This window comes from Sus scrofa, chromosome 13 (genome assembly GCF_054392235.1).
Source record: "Sus scrofa isolate SSC_HxYL_T2T_F1_AM1 chromosome 13, Sscrofa_HxYL_maternal_Yorkshire_Landrace_v2.0, whole genome shotgun sequence".
Lineage (NCBI taxonomy): Eukaryota > Metazoa > Chordata > Mammalia > Artiodactyla > Suidae > Sus > Sus scrofa.
This window is the reverse complement of record NC_139395.1, coordinates 42,588,670-42,607,296: the sequence shown is the minus strand read 5'-3', so window position 1 is coordinate 42,607,296 and position 18,627 is coordinate 42,588,670. Positions and strand designations below refer to the sequence as shown.

Here is an 18,627-nt window from a genome sequence, read left to right as displayed (position 1 = left end):
TAGGATACTAGATGCAACTTTACGCCACTCTTTTTTTTTTTTTTTTTGGTCTTTTTGCTATTTCTTGGGCCGCTCCCGTGGCATATGGAGGTTCCCAGGCTAGGGGTCGAATATGGAACTGTAGCCACTGGCCTATGCCAGAGCCACAGCAACGCGGGATCTGAGCCGCGCCTGCAACCTACACCACAGCTCACAGCAACGCCGGATCGTTAACCCACTGAGCAAGGGCAGGGATCGAACCCGCAACCTCATGGTTCCTAGTCGGATTCGTTAACCACTGAGCCACGATGGGAACTCCAATTTCTTTTTCTTTTTTTTTATGCCACTCTTTGACAGTCCAATAGGAAAGATGATTTACAGATATATATTAACAAAATTTAGAGGTAGAAACTTAAAAAGGGTAATGATTGAATAAATAAAAATGTTGCTAAAGATTCATCCCTCTCAATTCCCTCTGCCCTTCAAAATGGATCAGGCCCAGTTATTTTTACTCTTCAAATAATTCCCACATTATTCAAACTTTTCCGGAGTAATAAAAGAAAAAAAAAAAAACTCTCCAAATACACTTTGCAAAGCAGGCAAAAACGTTATTAGGAAATTTAATCTAGTTTTTGTGGGTTTTTTTTTTGTTTTTTGTTTTTGCTTTTTGCTTTTTAGGGCTGCAACCATGGCATATGGAGGTTCCCAGGATAGAGGCTGAATCAGAGCTACAGCTGCCGGCCTACACCACAGCCACAGCAACACAAGATCCAAGCCACATCTATACCACAGCTCACGGCAATGCCAGATGCTTAACCCACTGAGTGAGGCCAGGGATTAAACCCGCAACCTCATGGTTACTAGTTGGATTTATTTCTACTGCTCTACAACTGGAGCTCCTAGTTCTGCACTTAAAAAAAAAAAAAAATCATGGAGCTCCTTGGTGGCCTAGTGGGTTAAGGATCCAGCATTGTTACTATGGTGGCTTGGGTCACTACTGTGGTGCCAGTTTGATCACTGGCCAGTGAACTTCCTCCTGACACATGTGTGGCAAAAAAATTAAATAAATAAATAAAAATCACCATGAACAAATTGATTTTATTCCAGGAGTGCAAGGAAATTTCAATTATTTAGAAACTTGCTCCCCTCTCCCAATTGATAAAAGAATAAAGGACATGACCTATAAAATTACACTAACATATACAACAAAAACAACACAGAACTTAAAAACCATCAATAAAAACTCAAAATATAAAACAAAAATAATTGCTATAGGGTATAGTATGTGCACTGTTTTAAGTACGTTATCCTTATGAATTACTTTTACCCTCACAACCCTGAGGTAGATGCATTTTACATATAGAACTGGACACAGGAAAACTAAATGACGTACCCAACATCACACACCTAAGGAAGTAGAAGGGTAAGAATTTCAACCTAGAGTACCAGACACAAAAATCTCTAACTACTATACTATATTACTTCTTCTAAAAAAAAGGAATAGAAGGAAACTTCCTAAACCCAATAGAAAATTTATCAGAAACCAACACTGAAGTACTGATTCAGAAGTACATGTAGAAATATCAGTGAGGGCTTTGTATACAATATCCTATGATGAGATGATGCCACTTCCAGCTTCAGATGCTTCTGGTCTGGTGGGAGCAGGTGGGGGGAGACTGTGTCCAATTCAAGGATGGTTCAATTAGATAAGTCTTTAAAAGGTGTTTATTAAACAACTAGCATATGAAAATTATTATCTATATACTAAACAGATACTATGCCCAACTTCAAAAAGCCTACAATAAGTTGGCATGATCATATATACATGTTCATTAAATTGAGAGCAATTTAACAATGGCTGCACATTGTAGTACCAGCTAACTCAAAGCACTGAGGTGAAATAAATAAAAGGCGAATCGGAACGAAGCATTTGAAGAAGCCCTTCAAGGTGAGGTGGATCTGGAAGTTTCAGAGATGATTAGCAAAAGAAAAGGAAAAAGATTTTCTAGATCAGGAAGATAAGTGATGAGAGACTACATTAGATATTTAAATAGACGAATTGAGTTCCCTTGTGGCTCAGCAGGTTAAGGATCTGGCACATCGTCACTGCTATGGCACAGGTTCGATCTGTGGCCCAGGAACTTCATGACATGGATGTGGCCCAAGAAAAACCACCCCCCAAAAAATTAGATAAAAAATAAAAATATAATAGCCAGAGCCAAGAGAAAGAATGAATTAGTCTCCCGGACAATGACTTTATATAAATGGTAAAATGGAGGAAGTGGAATAACAATAGGGAAATAGCAGTCCTTGAGAAGCATACATTATGATGGAATGCATAACTAAGAAATGAGATAGGAATTCCTGCTGTGGCACAAATGGGTTAAGAATCCAACTGCAGCAGCTCAGGTCTCAGGTCATTGTGGAGGTGTGGGTTCAATCCCAGCCCTGGCACAGTGGGTTAAAGAATCCGGTGTAGGAGTTCCTATTGTGGTGCAGTGGAAACGAATCTGACTGGTAACCATGAGGTTTGGGGTTCAATCTGTGGCCTCCATCAGTGGGTTAAGAACCCAGTGTTGCCATGAGCTGTGTTGTAGGTCAAAGATGTAGCTTGGACCTGGCATTGCTGTGGCTATGGCATAGGACAGCAGCTGCAGCTCCAATTCGACCCCTAGCCTGGAAACCTCCACATTCCATGGGTGAGCCCCCCCACCCCCCAAAAAAGAGAAAGAGATAATTAATTTTTAAAGTTTTTTTTTTTAAAAAAAAAAAGGAAAGGAAAAAAACCTACAAGCACATGAAATGTGTAATCCTTACTTCTCCAACAGTGGGAAAGAGCTGCACTGTTACCCCCACTCACCCACCTTTGTGGCCCAGCAGAAAGCATTTAGGGATGGTTGACTTTGATTAGTGGTTCCAAGCAGAGACCAGGGTGAGCATAGTTCTTATAAAGAAACCTTAACTCAAAGTTCCTTACTCTTTGTCTGGGAGAATTATGCCCTAAGAAATGGATCGAGCCAGCCCTGAGTGCTTCTCTCCAGTGTGAGTTCGCTGGTGGTGATTGAAAGTGGAACGCTGACTGAAGGCCTTCCCACACTCAATACACTCATAGGGTTTCTCTCCAGTGTGAACTCTCTGGTGCACAATGAGTTGTGAGCTGTCACTAAAAGCTTTCTCACAATCTTTGCATTTATAGGGTTTTTCTCCAGTATGGGTTCTCTGATGTACCATAAGACTGGAGCTGTAACTGAAGACCTTCCCACATTCATTACATTCATAAGGTTTCTCACCAGTGTGAATTCTCTGGTGAATAATGAGGTGTGAGTTTTGATTGAAGGACTTTCCACACTCTTTGCATTTATAGGGCTTTTCACCTGTGTGAAGTCTCTGGTGTCGAATGAGACATTTACTCAGACTGAATGCCTTGCCACACTCATTACATTCAAAAGGTTTCTCTCCAGTATGAATTCGCTCATGATCAACAAGTTGAGAGTTCTGATTGAAGGCTTTCCCACACTCACTGCATTTGTATGGTTTTTCCCCAGTGTGGAGGCTCTGATGTCGATTAAGACATTTACTCCGACTGAAGGCCTTGCCACATTCATTACACTCATAAGGTTTCTCCCCAGTGTGGATCCTCTGATGGTCAATAAGATTTCTGTTGGAACAGAAAGCTTTCCCACACTCATTGCACTTGTAAGGTTTCTCTCCAGTGTGAAGGACCTGATGGCGGACAAGGCTTTTACTCCGAATGAAGGCCTCCCCACACTCACTGCATTCATATGGTTTTTCCCCAGTATGGGTTCTCTGATGGTCAATAAGTTGGGAACTTTGAGTGAAAGCTTTTGCACATTCGTTACATTTATACGGTTTCTCCCCACTGTGGAGTCTCTGGTGTTGAATGAGATGGGAGCTATGGCGATAGGTCTTTCCACAATCACTACATTCATAGGGCTTTTCCCCTGTGTGGATTCTGAGATGGACGATGAGCTGAGAGGTCTGCCTGAAGGTCTTACCACACTCAGTACATTCATAGGGTTTCTCCCCAGTGTGGATTCTCTGATGCCCAATGAGGTGTGAACTACGATTAAAAGCTTTGCCACACTCATCACATTGATAGAATTTCTGTCCCTTTAGAACTCCTTGATGTCCTACAGGACTGGGGGATAGATCTGGATGTTCTCCAAGATCCTTATATTCAGCACATCCATCTTCAGTGCATTTATTTTTATCCTCCTGTGTTATTTCCAAGAGATCACTTTCCAGTCTGCTCCCTTCTTCATCTGAGGGCTGAGCTCCGAGCTTCTCTAAAGCCTCTTCATAGGCGTCTCCAGCGACTGGTCCTCCAGGAATCACTTCATAGAGAACTCCTGAGGTCCTATCAGATGCCTCTGATTCTTTAGAGCTTTCCTGCTTTGGAGGCAAGTCTGAACACTCCATCCCGTTCTCACCTGCTGCCAAAAGAAAGAAGAAAACAAGGGTTACACATTTCTTGTCCATGCCTATGTACAAACAAACAAACAAAAAAACAAAACAAACAAACAAAAAACCTTCATATTACAGGTAAGGAATGAAGAGAAACACTGAAAACAAGAGAGAAAATGTGAAACAGCTCAAATTTTTCTTCATGGACAGAAAAACAAAGAAAGAATCCTGTTCAGTGGATAGGGTGGAAGAAGAGCTATCAGAAGAGAGTCCAGTGAGCAGAGCAATAAGAAGGCAAGAGATCAGACTGGAAAGCATGATGCGATCTTCCAGAAGTCACTTCGATGTGATATATCCTTAGTAAAATGAATTATAAGGTCCTTTCTAACCATAACACTGTATAGCTCTCACCAAAGATGTTAGGGAGAGAGAATGGTGCCAATGATCTCAAATCAAATATAAAACAGTGTAAGTAAAAGAGAGTTGAAGGGAAATTTTTATTATGAGGGTGTTATTAGGAAAAAATGTGCAAAAAGGAGTGATTCTGGTATAACAGGACAGTGACAAGATTTGGAGACGCCATGGGTGGAGAAATACTGGGAATAAGTATTAAAGGGGAGAGCATAGCTTTTTTTCTTTTCTTTTCTTTTTAGGGCTGCACCCACAGCATGCAGAGGTTCCCAGGCTAAGGGTCAAATCGAAGCTGTAGCCACTGGCCCACACCACAGCAATGCCAGATCTGAGCCTCATCTGTGACCTATACCACAGCTCACAGGAATGCCAGATCTTTAACCCACTGAGCAAGGCCAGGGATCCACCTAGTGTCCTCATGGATACTAGTCAGATTCATTTCTGCTGAGCCATGATGGGAACTCCAAGGGAGAGAAGAGCTTTAAAAATGGGGAGTTCCTAGTCCCTGGAGCACTGGTAAGTACAGTACTACACTCCTAAATAAATTAAGAATGGAGTTCTTTTTTTTTTTAAGGGCCACACCTGAGGATATAGAAGTTCCCAGGCTAGGGTCAAAATGGAGCCACAGCTGTTGGCCTATGTCACAGCTACAGCAACAAGGTATCTGAGCTGCGTCCGGGACTTACACCATGGCTCGCAGCAGTGCCAGATTCTTAACCCACTGAGTGAGGCCTGGGATAGAATCTGAGTCCTCAGATTCCTTGCCACTGAGCCACAATGGGAATTCTGAGAATGGGAGTTCTTTTGCGGCAAAGCAGTTAAAGGATCTGGTGTTGTCACTGCAGTGGTTTGGATCACTGCTGTGGTGGGGGTTCAGTCCCTGCCCTGGGAGCTTCTGCAAGCCACAGGCTCAGCCAACAAAAAATTTAAGAATGGCATCAATAACTTGAAATATAAATCAAAACATCTCTTTGATATTTGGATGATCAGGAATCATGAAAAATGAGTAATTGAACATTTGCTTCTAAATTTTACAATTGGGGCGGGGGCATGCCCTTGACATGTGGATATTCCTGGGCCAGTAACTGAACCCCTGCCACAGCAGTGACCCAAGCTGTTGAAGTGACAATGCCAGATCCTTAACCCACTGTGCCACAAGACAACTCCTAAATGCCACGATTTTTAAATACAAAAAGTGGGTGAAAGCAGAACAATCATGGTTATAGCATAACACAAAAATGTTGGTTCCTTTCAGAGTTACCACTGTGGTGCAGCAGGTTAAGGATCCAGCATTGTTTCTGTGGCAGTGTGGATTTTGATCCCTAGCTTGGTGCAATAGGTTAAGAATTCGGCATTGCCACAGCTGTGGCACAGGTTCCAGCTGCAGCTTGGATTCAGCCCCTGGCCTGGGAACCTCCGTCTGTCAAGGGTGTGGCCAAAAAATTTTTTTGATTCCTTTCAATGACATCTGCATCAGGGCTATAAACTTTCATAATAATTTAGTGCAAACTGTACATGTCTAAATTCCTGAATTCTAAGCCCATCCTATACAGAGTAGGCTACTTTCTTTTCTTTTCTTTTTTCTTCTTTCTTTTAGGGCCAACCCTGAGGCATACTGAAGTTCCCAGGCTAGGCGTCAAATCAAAGCTAAAGCTGCCAGCCTATACCACAGTCACAGCAACACCAGATCAGAGTCGCATCTGTGACCTGCACCACAGCTCACGGCAACACCGAATCCCTGACCCACTGATCGAGGTCGGGGATCAAACCTAAATCCTCATAGATACTGTTAGATTCATTTCCAATGTGCTACAACAAGTACTCTTGTCCTAGACTTTTCAATCCCAGACAATCAATAAGGAATCATTAAGGCCCTGACAACAGCCCCTTCCAGGATGCAGCCCTGCCCCAGTCTTCTAAAGAGGAAGCTGAGGCAACCAGCTTATCTCATGATGAACAACAGGTGACTGGACCAGCACTGACCATAAGGCCCAAGTGCAGCTTATCTGGAGATTACTCATCAGCCTCTCGGTGGCCTGGGCCAAAGTTCTGTTCAAATAAAGATGATGTTCAATGGCTGATCCACTGTTGGAGTCCCTCCCTATATAAATGCTGAACTGGAAGTAGGACTAATGGACAAAATTAGAAGTTGGAGCCCAAGGAGATATAACATGAGAGAAGTAAGCCATCAGGAATCACAACAAGCAGAATGTGTGAAAGAACTGAAAGTCTAAGAAGGAGCTCTGCAGGGGACAAAAGATTCAGAATGACAGGAATGGGCATTAGTGTGAGGAGAAAACATGCAGGGTGCAGCTGCTTTATGACACTGGTGTAAAAATACTTTGACTTTTGCTACCAGGTTCCCAGGTTCCGACAAAGCTTTGTATCTCAAAGTCTGGTCTTCTTAGTCAATTTCTTTAGAGTTTCCATTCCTTTAGCCTTATTGTAAGTAACTTGGCTCATTACTTACAACTGAGTGGCTTTCTATTCATTCCAATTACAAACTCTAAGCTCAATTAATAATGAAGTAAAGAAAGTGTTAATAACTATTAAAGTGGGTGATGATATAAAGAGGTTCATTAATTATACTCTTCTTTCCACACTGGTTAAGTTTGCATTTTCATTGGAAAAAAAAAAAAAAAAAAAACAACACAAGAAAGGACATTCCCATTGTGGCTCAGCGGTTAACAAACCTGACTAGTATTCATGAGGACATTAGACCCCTAGCTTCGCTCAGTGGGTTGCAATGAGCTGTGGTGTAGGTCTTGGACACGCCTCTGATCTGGCGTTGCTGTGGCCGTGGTATAGGCCAGCAGCTACAGCTCCAATTTGACCCCTAGCCTGAGAACTTCCATATGCCACAGTTATGGCCCTAAAAAGACACACATACACAAAAAAAGAAAAAGAATGTAGCAAAGAAAAGGTAAAAAAGGCAGATTCTAAATCACTGGGAAACAAAATTATTACCCAATGAGGCCAGGCTGTGGCAATTTTCTGGCACAATGTTCCGGTACAGGGCTCTCTGGCTGAGTGCCGGACCTTTCCATTTCTTCTGAGTATAGTCCACAGACAGGAACTCGTACTCTGCAGGTTCCTGGAATGATAAGCTCTGATTGCTCAGGGACATTCCCCGACTGAGTTGCAGAGTCATCAGGAGTACCAAGAGCACTGGATCGGGGCTCTGGTGGTAAAGGGGCACAGGGGAGGGAGGGAAGCTGGGAGGACATATTAAAAGGCCAAGGCCAAGGCCAAGTAGAGTCCACGAATTCAGCAGGCAGGATCAGGTCTGAGGGAAACAGGCATGGAAGCCACAGGAGCACACTCAGGATGGCTAGAGCCCTGGAGATGAGCTCCAGCTATTCCTGGGCCACAGACTTGGGAACTCAGGATGCTCACCTGGGGCCTGACCATCTGAAGCACTGTTGTTGCTGCTTGGTCTCCAAAGTTCCCCCCCTGGGGAAGGGCAGGCACTGAGGAAGCACGCTGAGCTGAGGGGGGAGTAAAGAAAGCTCTGAGTGGGACAGGCCCTGCTCTTGGTGCCAATGAGGTCTGTCTCCCAGTAAGTGGCTTTAGGAGCACCCATGCAGCTCCACACACACTGACCCTCATCCCTGTTCCACAAACGCATCATCCTAAGTGAGCTGGGAATTTTTCCTAGTCAAACAGAACTGGCAGCCCCTTCTAGCACTCTCTCTGCAACTCTTTGAAGGAGCTACACTTCTGACCATGTTCTCTCTCCTGTGGCTTCCCCAGCACCAGCCTGCCTGCCCTCCAACTCACCTCTCTGCCCTTCATTCCCCAGCTCCTTCTCCTCCTTCATCTGCCCTCTCATCACGGACACTGCAGGGGCTCAGGCCACAGAGCTTCCCTCTTTCCTCTCTCAGAGATCTCACGGATCTCATTCTCTAACACTGCTATTAACTTTGCAATTCTCTCCTAGATCCCTATCACAAGCCTCCAGTTGCTTACTGGACAGTTCATTTCTGTGTCCCACAACATTTTGAATTCAGTGTCTATAATGCACGTTTCCTTATTTACCGACTTCTCAAGTTTTCTCAGTGATTCCAAACATTGGCCAAACCCCTCTACTTTCCCTTCCTCGAATCCACAGAGCTCAAGTGCCCAGTAATCTTTCTGAAATACTGTTCCTAATACTTCCCCTGCTCTCCAAGTCTTCCTGGCCTCCACCCAAAGGCCCTGTACAAGCAGACCCTAGGTTCCCAAATAAGAGCTCCTGACTCCACCTCAATGGAGTCCAAGGAACTCCTACTGAGTGAGTCTCTGCTCTGGCACCTTCTACCCCTCACCCTTTAAATCCCCCCCCCATTTTTCACTATCCATCCCACTGTCACTCTTCCATGAACCATCCTCCAGGCACTCCAACCCACAATGATCTTGTGCAGTGATGACATGGCTCAGGTGTGAGGGCATATCAAATGCCTGGGGACAGATATCACTCATAATGCATTGTTATGAGGTCGCTTCTTCTTCCACTTAGGACTGATTCGCTACCAACTAGATAACAAGCTCTTTGAAAGCTCTCTAGTCCCCAACAGTGCCTTTCCCATGAAATGTGCTTGACAAAAGCTTGCTAATTACATGAATGACTGGAAAATAAGGAAAAGGAACAAAGTCACTAGGGAAGGAAGACACAGGACAGGGGAAGAAGGGACTCCAGGGTGGAGGGAGATGGGGAGATGAAGGCAAGGAGTATCCGAGGACAGAAAGGAGAAATGTCTTAAGGCCCAAGCTGGGGAGGTGAGTACCAGAGTGCCTATTGGGGAGGTGGTGTGCCCCTGGGTCACAAGGAGGCTCCAGGTGGGCTCCAGAGGCTGAACCCTCATTGAGGGGTGAGATGGGAGGAGATTCCTCTGTTGCACCCAAGGCTGTCGTCTCTTCCGAATGCATTTCCTGTTCCTGTGCTGGAGCTGAAATCTAGAGATAAGGAAAGAGAACTGGGTCCAAAAGAGCATCCTTGAAGGTACAGAACCCAAAGTCTCTAAGAAACACCCCCCCCAGAGAGGAAGCCAGGGAAAAGCAAAGCCAGAGGGTCCTTCTAGCCCCACCAGTACAGCCAACTGAGGGGAAATGGTCAAAGCAGCACCTGAAGTTTGCAATTTTCCTTGCCATTCCTCTGCTGACCCTCTCGGTAGGAGTTTTAAGACCAGATTATATAACAATTTGCACTCTGTGTCAGTGCTTCAGACATATATTTTCTCATGAAGAATCACCTAGAAACAGGAGCCAGGAGAGTAATTCAGTATACTTCCTAGGGCCTTAGCCTATAGAAGAGACCAAATCAAAGTACCCAAAGAAGTAAATAGTGATAGGTGTGTATACCTGTATGTGCACAAATAATGCTACCGAGGCTGACAGCTGGAGCAGTAATTCCAGAACTGCAGCCAACAGACCTTAGAGAGCTTTTCCAACTTCTCTCAGCAAAGTATCTCCTCTTCAGAGAAGTCATCCCTGACCACACCGATAAAACAAAGACAGTCACTCTCTCTCAAGTTACCCTATATTTTTGATAGTATATCTTAATCTTTTTTTTTTTTTGTCTTTTTAGGGCTGTACTTGAGGCATGTGGAGATTCCCAGGCTAAGGGACAAATTGGAGCTGTAGCTGCTGGCCTACACCACAGCCACAGCAACGCACACCACAGCCACAACAATGTCAGATCTGAGCCACATCTGTGACCTACACCATGGCTCATGGCAACGCAGGATCCTTAACCCACTGAGCGAGGCCAGGGATCAAACCTCACCTCATGGATGCTAGTCAGATTCATTTCCACTAAGCCAGGAACTCTGATAGTATATATTTATACTTTTATTGTCTATTTCTCCCCCAATGAAATATAAGCTTTTCTGAAGGAAAGAACTCCATCTTGATCACTAGCTCCTAGAAGAATGTTTGGCCCAATGGTGATGTTCAATTAATATTTGGTGACTAACTTCCTCTCATATTTTGCAAAGTCAGTTCTCAATATGCACTACCTTCCCCCAAAAATTTATATAAAAAGTCAAGTAAGATCAGATAATACCAATCTTTAGAGACCTTGAGAATACCTCAGAGCACAGCCCTTTGATTTCTAACACTTGCTTGTTATCAAATCAGTTCCTTACAATCTCATGCTCCCTATTTTTTGGCATTTGGAGTAAAAAGCCTAAAACATTATCTAAATAAATCACATTTATAAACTCACTCACTCTGACATGTACATAGCCCACCATATGGTGAAAATAACTTTTCCTTCAACACAGCACACTGGACTTTCCCTATTAGGTTGTATCTGTTGGTAAGCGGGGGCTGGGGGGGGGGCAGGTTCTCCTTGAATGTGTATCTCTCCAGTGAAGTGGTACCGCCAGGAGGCTCCCTGGGGTCTGTGGTTCCCCGGCTCTCCACTGGACAGTTCTTATAAACGGGACTGAGAGCTCTTAAATACAACAGCTGTGGGTACTGGCAGAAGACAGAATTTAACTGCCCTGTGATAACACAACCTTATAATTCAGCAACAATTAACTCCTGACAGAGTTCCTCTTCATTACCTAGGACTCTTAAATGTCTTTTCCTCACAGGCATGAACTTTCACTTCAGCAAGATACAAGGGAAAAGGCAGTAGCTTAGAATCTAGGGAGCTGGAAAAGCCTGGTTCCCACACACATAGAGAAAGGGATCACTTACTAGCTCTGTTATCTAAAACAAGAATTAACCTCTCTGAGATTGCATCCATTATCAAATGGAGATAATGATTACTATTTGCATACCTTGTAAGCCTGCTAGGAGCAGAAATAAAAACAGATATAAAAGCATTTGTAAATTGCATGACCAGCAGCCCAGCAGGGATGATTTTATAACCCTCTCAGGCCCCAATGTACACACACGCACATGCTCACTCTTGCTGAATAGGATGACATTCCTTAATCTCCTCCTGGCAAACTGCTATGAAAAAGTCTGTTTTTTTATTTAATTAAAAAAAAAAAAACAGGAGTTCCCGTCGTGGCGCAGTGGTTAACGAATCCAACTAGGAACCATGAGGTTGCGGGTTCGGTCCCTGCCCTTGCTCAGTGGGTTAATGATCCGGCGTTGCCCTGAGCTGTGGTGTAGGTTGCAGACGCGGCTCGGATCCTGCATTGCTGTGGCTCTGGTGTAGGCCGGTGGCTACAGCTCCAATTTGACCCCTAGCCTGGGAACCTCCATATGCCGCGGGAGCGGCCCAACAAATGGCAAAAGACAAAAAATAAATAAATAAAAAATAAATTAAAAACAAAAACAAAAACATTTTCTTCGAGTTCCTGTTGTGGCACAGCAGAAACGAAACCAACTAGTATTCTTGAGGATTCAGGTTTGATCCCTAGCCTCACTCAGTGGGAAGGGTAAGGGGTATTGCATGATCTGTGGTATAGGTCGAGAACATGGCTTGGATGCTGTGTGTCTATGCTGTGGCAGGCAACTGTAGCTCTGATTCAACCCCTAGCCTGGGAACATCCATCTGGCGAGAGTGCGGCCCTAAAAAGAAAAAAAAACAAAACAAAACATTTTCTGAGTGTAGGCTGGGCAAGATATAGTCCTGTTTTCAAGTTTTCATATCAGAAAACTTAAACTGATGACAGAGGCAGAGTAAGAAATGGAGTCCAAAGACCCCATCCCTAGGCTAGAGCCTTGAGGGGTCAGTTGCGCCCTTTCTTGGGCTTGTGACTCACCTTTTTCTGAGGCTCCCTGGATAAAGGACAGTTTTAATGATGGGAACATTCTGCTCTCCATAAGCAAACGAAGGTGGGATATAGTGAAATTTTCCTTCTACCCTCCTCAGTAAATGGCACTCAAAACATTTTCTCAACCACTTGTCTTTGCCTATGATTGGGCCTGGTTGCTCTCTAGACCCTGCTGATGGTTGAGTTATTCCTTTGTTTACTTGTTTACACAGTTGGCAATGGACTTGATACAGTAAAACAGGCACTGGCTAGTACCCTCAGAAAAGAGTCTAGTTCTAGAACTCTAATCAATTGGAATTGATTCCCCAGGCACAGATACGCAATCATTTTTTTAAAAAGCACTGAAGAGTTCCCATTGTGTCTCAGCAGTAATGAACCCAACTAATATCCATAAGGATGCAGGTTCAATCCCTGGCCCCACTCAGTGGGTTAAGGATCTGGTATTGCTTTGAGCTCTGGTGTAAGCTGGCAGCTACAACTCCGATTTGGTCCATAGCCTTGGAATTTTTTTTTTTTTTTTTGGTCTTTTGTCTTTTTAGGGCTGCACCCACAGCATATGGAGGTTCCCAGGCTAGGAGTCTAATCAGAGCTGCTGCCGCTGGCCTAGGCCAGAGCCACAGCAACGTGGGATCCGAGCCGCCTCTGCAACCTATACCACAGCTCATGGCAACGCCGGATCGTTAACCCACTGAGCAAGGGCAGGGATCGAACCCGCAACCTCATGGTTCCTAGTCGGATTCGTTAACCACTGCGCCACGACAGGAACTCCGCCTTGGAATTTCTATATGCAATGGGTGCAGTCTCCAAAAGACAAAAAATAAAATAAAAAATAAGAAACAAATAAAATAAAATAAAAAATAAAAAGCACTGAATAGGAGCTCCCGATGTGGCATAATGGGATTGGTGGCATCTTGGGAGCGCTGGGGTGCAGGTTCAATCCCTGGCCCAGCACAGTGGGTTAAGGATCTGGTGTTGCAACAGCTGTGGCTTAGGTCTTGACTGTGGCTCGGATCTGTTCTCTAGCCCAGGAGTTCCATACGCCTCAGGGCAACCTAAAACGAAAAATAAAATAAAATAAAATGCACTGAATAAAATGATGTGCTGGGTGCTCAGGAAATTTCACATACTGGTTTTCCCTAGTAAAGCACAAAGGAGTTAAATAGAGGGGACCGTAACGCGTCCTGCTCAGTTACAAGGGAGCACTTAGAGAATTATCAGGAAGAACTGCCTCATCCACAATGTGATGGTCTTGTGGTGTCAATTTAATTCTAATCTAGCTAGGTGCTATCATAGTATTGTGTACAAGTGATTAAAATCCAAATCAGTTTGCTTTAAGTACAGGAGGTAATCCTAATAATCTGGATGGGCCCGATTCATTCAGTTTCATTCAGTTTAAGGCTGTGGCAAAGGTCACAACTATGGCTTGGATTCGATCCCTGGCCCAGGAACTTCCATATAGCTCAGGTGTAGCCAAAGGAAAAAAAAAAAAGAAAGAAAAGAAATTCTGCCTGTGGACAGCAGCTTCAGCCTGTAACTGAGAGCACTAGCCTGCCCTATCTGATGGCCTGCCTTACAAATTTCTGACTTGACTTGGCATCTCCCATATTCACATGTCACTTTCTAGCAATATATATATAATTTCCTATTGGTTTTGCTTACCTGGCTGAACCCTGAGTGATACACATGGTCACCACGCTAATTAGCTCTGTGATCCTGGAAGCCAGATTAATGATTGTTACCACACCACTGAATCTCCAATTTTTCCTCTAATTTGAGTTTCACTGGCTTAAAATTTGAGAGAACTCCAGAAAGTTGGGAAAATCAAAATTAGAATTAAAAGAAGCAAAAAAGATCCTAGTTGGGTTTAGAAAGCTAGAAGAAGAACAAATGACAACAAGGCCCAGAAATGTCACCTCTCATAAGGAACCCAAAAGGTAGGAAAAGAGCTCACTGACTCTGATAAGCCCAAGGAAGTGAGTAATGACAACTTCTCAAATAAGGGCCCATGTTAACAGCACAGCTGAAGGGTTACCTCTCCCTGCCATGCTCCCTCATCTAACCAGTGTGCAGTTCCTCTGCCTGTCATGAGTGCTGTATGGATCTCCAGGTTGAAGCTGGGTTCATGGCATTGTATTTCACAAAGCAATTCACAGAGCTTGGCTGGGATTTGAATTTTTGTTTAAGGCTGGGAGTACAAAATTCCTTTCCCTTTACAGATGGAAATGGCTCAGGAATCCTAAAGGTAAACCCAACCTAGAGCCTCGGCAATGGAGAATGCCTATTCTCAGGCTACCCCAAGAGGCAGAGGATGGTTCCAGATGCCATTCTAGACTCAACTGCTCACCTGTCCTGGTCCACTGACATGTCTCTGGAAATCCTCCACCACAGCCACGGCCTCCTCACCACTCTCAGGGTGATGCAGCTGCACCCAGGTCCGGAGCTCCCCTGGCAGGATGCTCAGGAACTGCTCCAGCACCAGCAGCTCCAGGATCTGCTCCTTGGTGTGTACTTCTGGCATCAGCCACCAGCGGCAGAGCTCCCGGAGCCGGCTCAGTGCCTCCTGCGGCCCAGACATTTCATGATAACATAACTGCCTGAAGTGTAGCCTGAAAATTTCACAGACGGGAGGATGATGCTTCTGGAGACTGCAGCCCTGCCCCCAAGTCTGGCTCGCTGGCTCCTGCTTCACCAACAGGTGCCCCTCTTGCTTCTGGAGACCAGCACCCCTGGGGATGAGGCCTAAAGTTCCTCTGCCTTGGGCTGCCATTGTGACACCCGAGAGAAGCTTGTTTCTGATGCAATTTGTCTGATTAAAATGACAGTCTGTAATTCAGGTCCCAGAAGTTGTTTTCAAAGTTGGGGATGTGGGGGTGATGAAAGTCGTCACCTACAGAAACATCAAAAGAGAAATCAGAGTCCCCAGAGTGTTCAGCCCCACGCTGACGGCAGACCCTCTGCAGTTAAAAAGCAAAGCGCTGGAGGGTGAGGAGAGCAAAACCAGGGCAGTCTTTTTAAGCATCTCTCCAAGTGACTTCCTTAAGTTTCATTGGCTCCTATCACCAACAGGGTAAAACCCAAATGTCTATGCCTAGCATTCAGCCCTTCACAACCTGGTCCCAGGCCTCTGTGCTAGCTACCCCCGTTACCACTTTCTCCAAGTACCCAGACTAGAAAGACAGCAATGATCTCCAAATGGAGGATATGCAAGCTAATCCAAAAAGTACATAAGAAAATGGAGTTCCCGTCGTGGCGCAGTGGTTAACGAATCTGACTAGGAACCATGAGGTTGCGGGTTCGGTCCCTGCCCTTGCTCAGTGGGTTAACGATCCGGCGTTGCCGTGAGCTGTGGTGTAGGTTGCAGACGCGGCTCGGATCCCGCGTTGCTGTGGCTCTGGCGTAGACCGGTGGCTACAGCTTCGATTCAACCCCTAGCCTGGGAACCTCCATATGCCGCGGGAGCGGCCCAAGAAATAGCAACAACAACAACAAAAGACAAAAAAAAAAAAAAAAAAAGAAAATACTACATTGTTCTTTAACTACTTAGTGGATGTTTTATAATGCACACTGAAATCTGTACAACAGTATCTATCTTTAATTTACAAATACACCTATGTTGGGAATGTCCACTCCAAACTCTTCTACTCTTCTCTTTCATGACATAGATGCAAAATAAGTTTTGGGACTAAAGCTCTGGAGACACAGCTAGAAGCCACATATATTCTTTCTCTGCTTGGATTTTTCTTCTTCTGAAACTTGTGATAAACTTATTGATCTGGTAAGCTCTAGAACAAATGCCATTTTCTCTTGAAGGCATTCCTAATTGCCCCATGCAAGAAGGGTAGCTGGTAGTCTCCCTCTCTGTATCTCTTACTATAACACCATATTTTTAACTAGTTTGTGCACAACTCACCACTCACATCCATCCAAATGGATGGCCACAAAAGGAAAGGAAACTAACAGGAGTTAGAAATGCCAGACTCTCCTCTACTCAACGCATCTCCTCTAGAAAGCCTTTCGGATCTCTCCAGGCTTAAGTGTGGCTACTGACTCAGTGAACCCACAGTATTTTTTCATTCAAAACTCTGCTGGGGCACTTCTTACACTGTGTTAGTGATTTATACAACTGTCGCCCCGCTTTCTGGGAGAATTCACAGGTCAGAGCTGGTTCTTTTTTTTTTTTTTTTTGTCTTTTTTTTTTGTTGTTGTTGTTATTGTTGTTGTTGTTGCTATTTCTTGGGCCGCTCCAGCGGCATACGGAGGTTCCCAGGCCAGGGGCCGAATCAGAGCTGCAGCCACCGGCCTACGCCAGAGCCACAGCAACGCGGGAACCTAGCCGCGTCTGCAACCTACACCACAGCTCACGGCAACGCCGGATCATCAACCCACTGAGCAAGGGCAGGGACCGAACCCGCAACCTCACGGTTCCTAGTCGGATTCGCCAACCACTGCGCCACGACGGGAACTCCAGAGCTGGTTCTCAGTAATCTTTGTACATGTGTGTGTACTTGACATAGAGAGGCACACATCTAGGAAGCAAATGAATGCAGTTCATTTAGCTGACAGTGCAGTTACGCTTGCGGGGGGTACCGGAGGAGGGGCGATTTTTATCCAGTTTACATACTTTGAAACTCTGAGAATCATCAGCACCTTAGTGGTAACTAAATCAACTGTTCCATACTTCCAATTCACCATGCATCTTTGCAGCCTGGGCAAGCCACTACTCTGCAGGCCTCAATGTCTTAAAATTTGTGAACTTTGCTATGCGAGAACATATAAAGTTCAGGCCATTTTCCTATTTCCCTTACTGCTCCGAATGCTCAGTCCCTTATCTCATCTGCATTTTCATACTTCACGTTTGAAATTCCGACTGGGTCTGACCCACTTCTGACGCTTTGTTCTGTCTCCGAGCGCAAGGCTGGGAAAAAAAACCTATCTACATTTCGCGTTCAACCAGGCTTCCGCGGCGGCGCTCACCTGGCCACGTCTGCCCTGTGCATCGCTGTACCCGCAGGTGCCGGGCTCCGTGCCAGGCACGGCTGGTCAGGAAACTGGGACAAAGAGGCGGCTCTAAATCTGGCTGCTTCTGAGAGTCACGGGAACCGCGCAGCCGGCGGAGACCAGGGTACATCAGGGGGCGTCACCGACCTGGGTTGTGGGTGGCCTAGAGGCTCCGACCCAGTGGCCCTGGCCCCCAAAGCACCTCCCTCCTCGCCCCGTGTCCGCTCACCGGGGCACAGAAGCGGCAAGCCCTAGACACCTAGGAGAGCCAGCGGCCCGCACAAGCGAAAACAATGGCCGAGCCGGAAGCGAGAGAGGTCCCACTTCCGGCCTCACCAGGATCCCGGAAGTCTCCGTCTCTAAGGTGGGCGCGTGCGCCCCCGCACCTGGAGAGGCCGCTGCCCCTTGAGCGTATTGACTACCCTCACCCAACCGAGCTGGGGCAGGGCAAGGGCAGTAAGGGCCCGGCCTGATTAGTGTGCACGTGCTTTTCTTAGGCTATTTAAGGTCTGGGCGACCGTCATGCACCCAAAGTCTACCCTTTCCCCTCCTGACCTTTGGAAAGATACCTAGTCTCTGAGCCTGTTTTTTTGATCTGAAAAAGGCAGAGCCCAGTGTATGCCTCCCAGGGCTGTGAGCATTGAGATATACTGACCGTAATTATTATACTGTATGTGATGCCCAGGGCATTTTTCACCCAGTATGAGTGGTTTTTAGTTTGTATGTGGAAGTTCCCAGGCCAGGAATGGAAGCCACAGCAATGACAACCCAGATTCTTAACCCACTGAGCCACCGGGGAACTCCCCAACATATCTTAATGAAAGGAGCAAGTTATCTCCGTCTTATTGATGAAGAAAAGAGCACAGAGATTATGATGTTTCAGCCCATGGATGTGGTTAATCTTTCCTAAAACAGAACCGCACTCTGGTGTCCAAGCAGAGGTCTTGTAGGGGTGTGGAAAAGGGAATAGGGAGCTTGACAAGAGCAAAGTTATCTTGCTGCCCAACCATCCATCTTGGTGAACTTAAGATGACCCATACAAGGGCTCTGAGAAAAACAAAGTCATTAGAACTTGAGAAACTCTGGGCCCCAACTGTTC

General features: G+C 45.4%; 1 protein-coding gene across 23 annotated transcripts; it reads right to left on the bottom strand.

The window, feature by feature from the left end:
• Positions 1-1,057: 1,057 nt before the first annotated feature.
• Positions 1,058-17,820, bottom strand: LOC100627632 (zinc finger protein with KRAB and SCAN domains 7). 23 transcript variants are annotated; one of them, XM_021071731.2, is made up of 7 exons: positions 17,505-17,820; positions 14,875-15,417; positions 9,920-10,046; positions 9,582-9,750; positions 8,212-8,303; positions 7,783-7,909; positions 1,058-4,433 (listed from the first exon to the last, which is right to left on the bottom strand). In XM_021071731.2, exons 4-7 carry the CDS (start codon positions 9,721-9,723, stop codon positions 2,980-2,982), a joined length of 1,815 nt encoding a protein of 604 aa, XP_020927390.1. In that variant the 5' UTR covers positions 9,724-9,750; positions 9,920-10,046; positions 14,875-15,417; positions 17,505-17,820; the 3' UTR covers positions 1,058-2,979. The 23 variants fall into 23 exon arrangements, with proteins under 23 accessions (XP_020927390.1, XP_084844085.1, XP_084844089.1 ...); XM_084987959.1 differs by having other exon boundaries at positions 1,058-4,430; XM_084987963.1 differs by lacking the exon at positions 8,212-8,303.
• Positions 17,821-18,627: the final 807 nt, after the last annotated feature.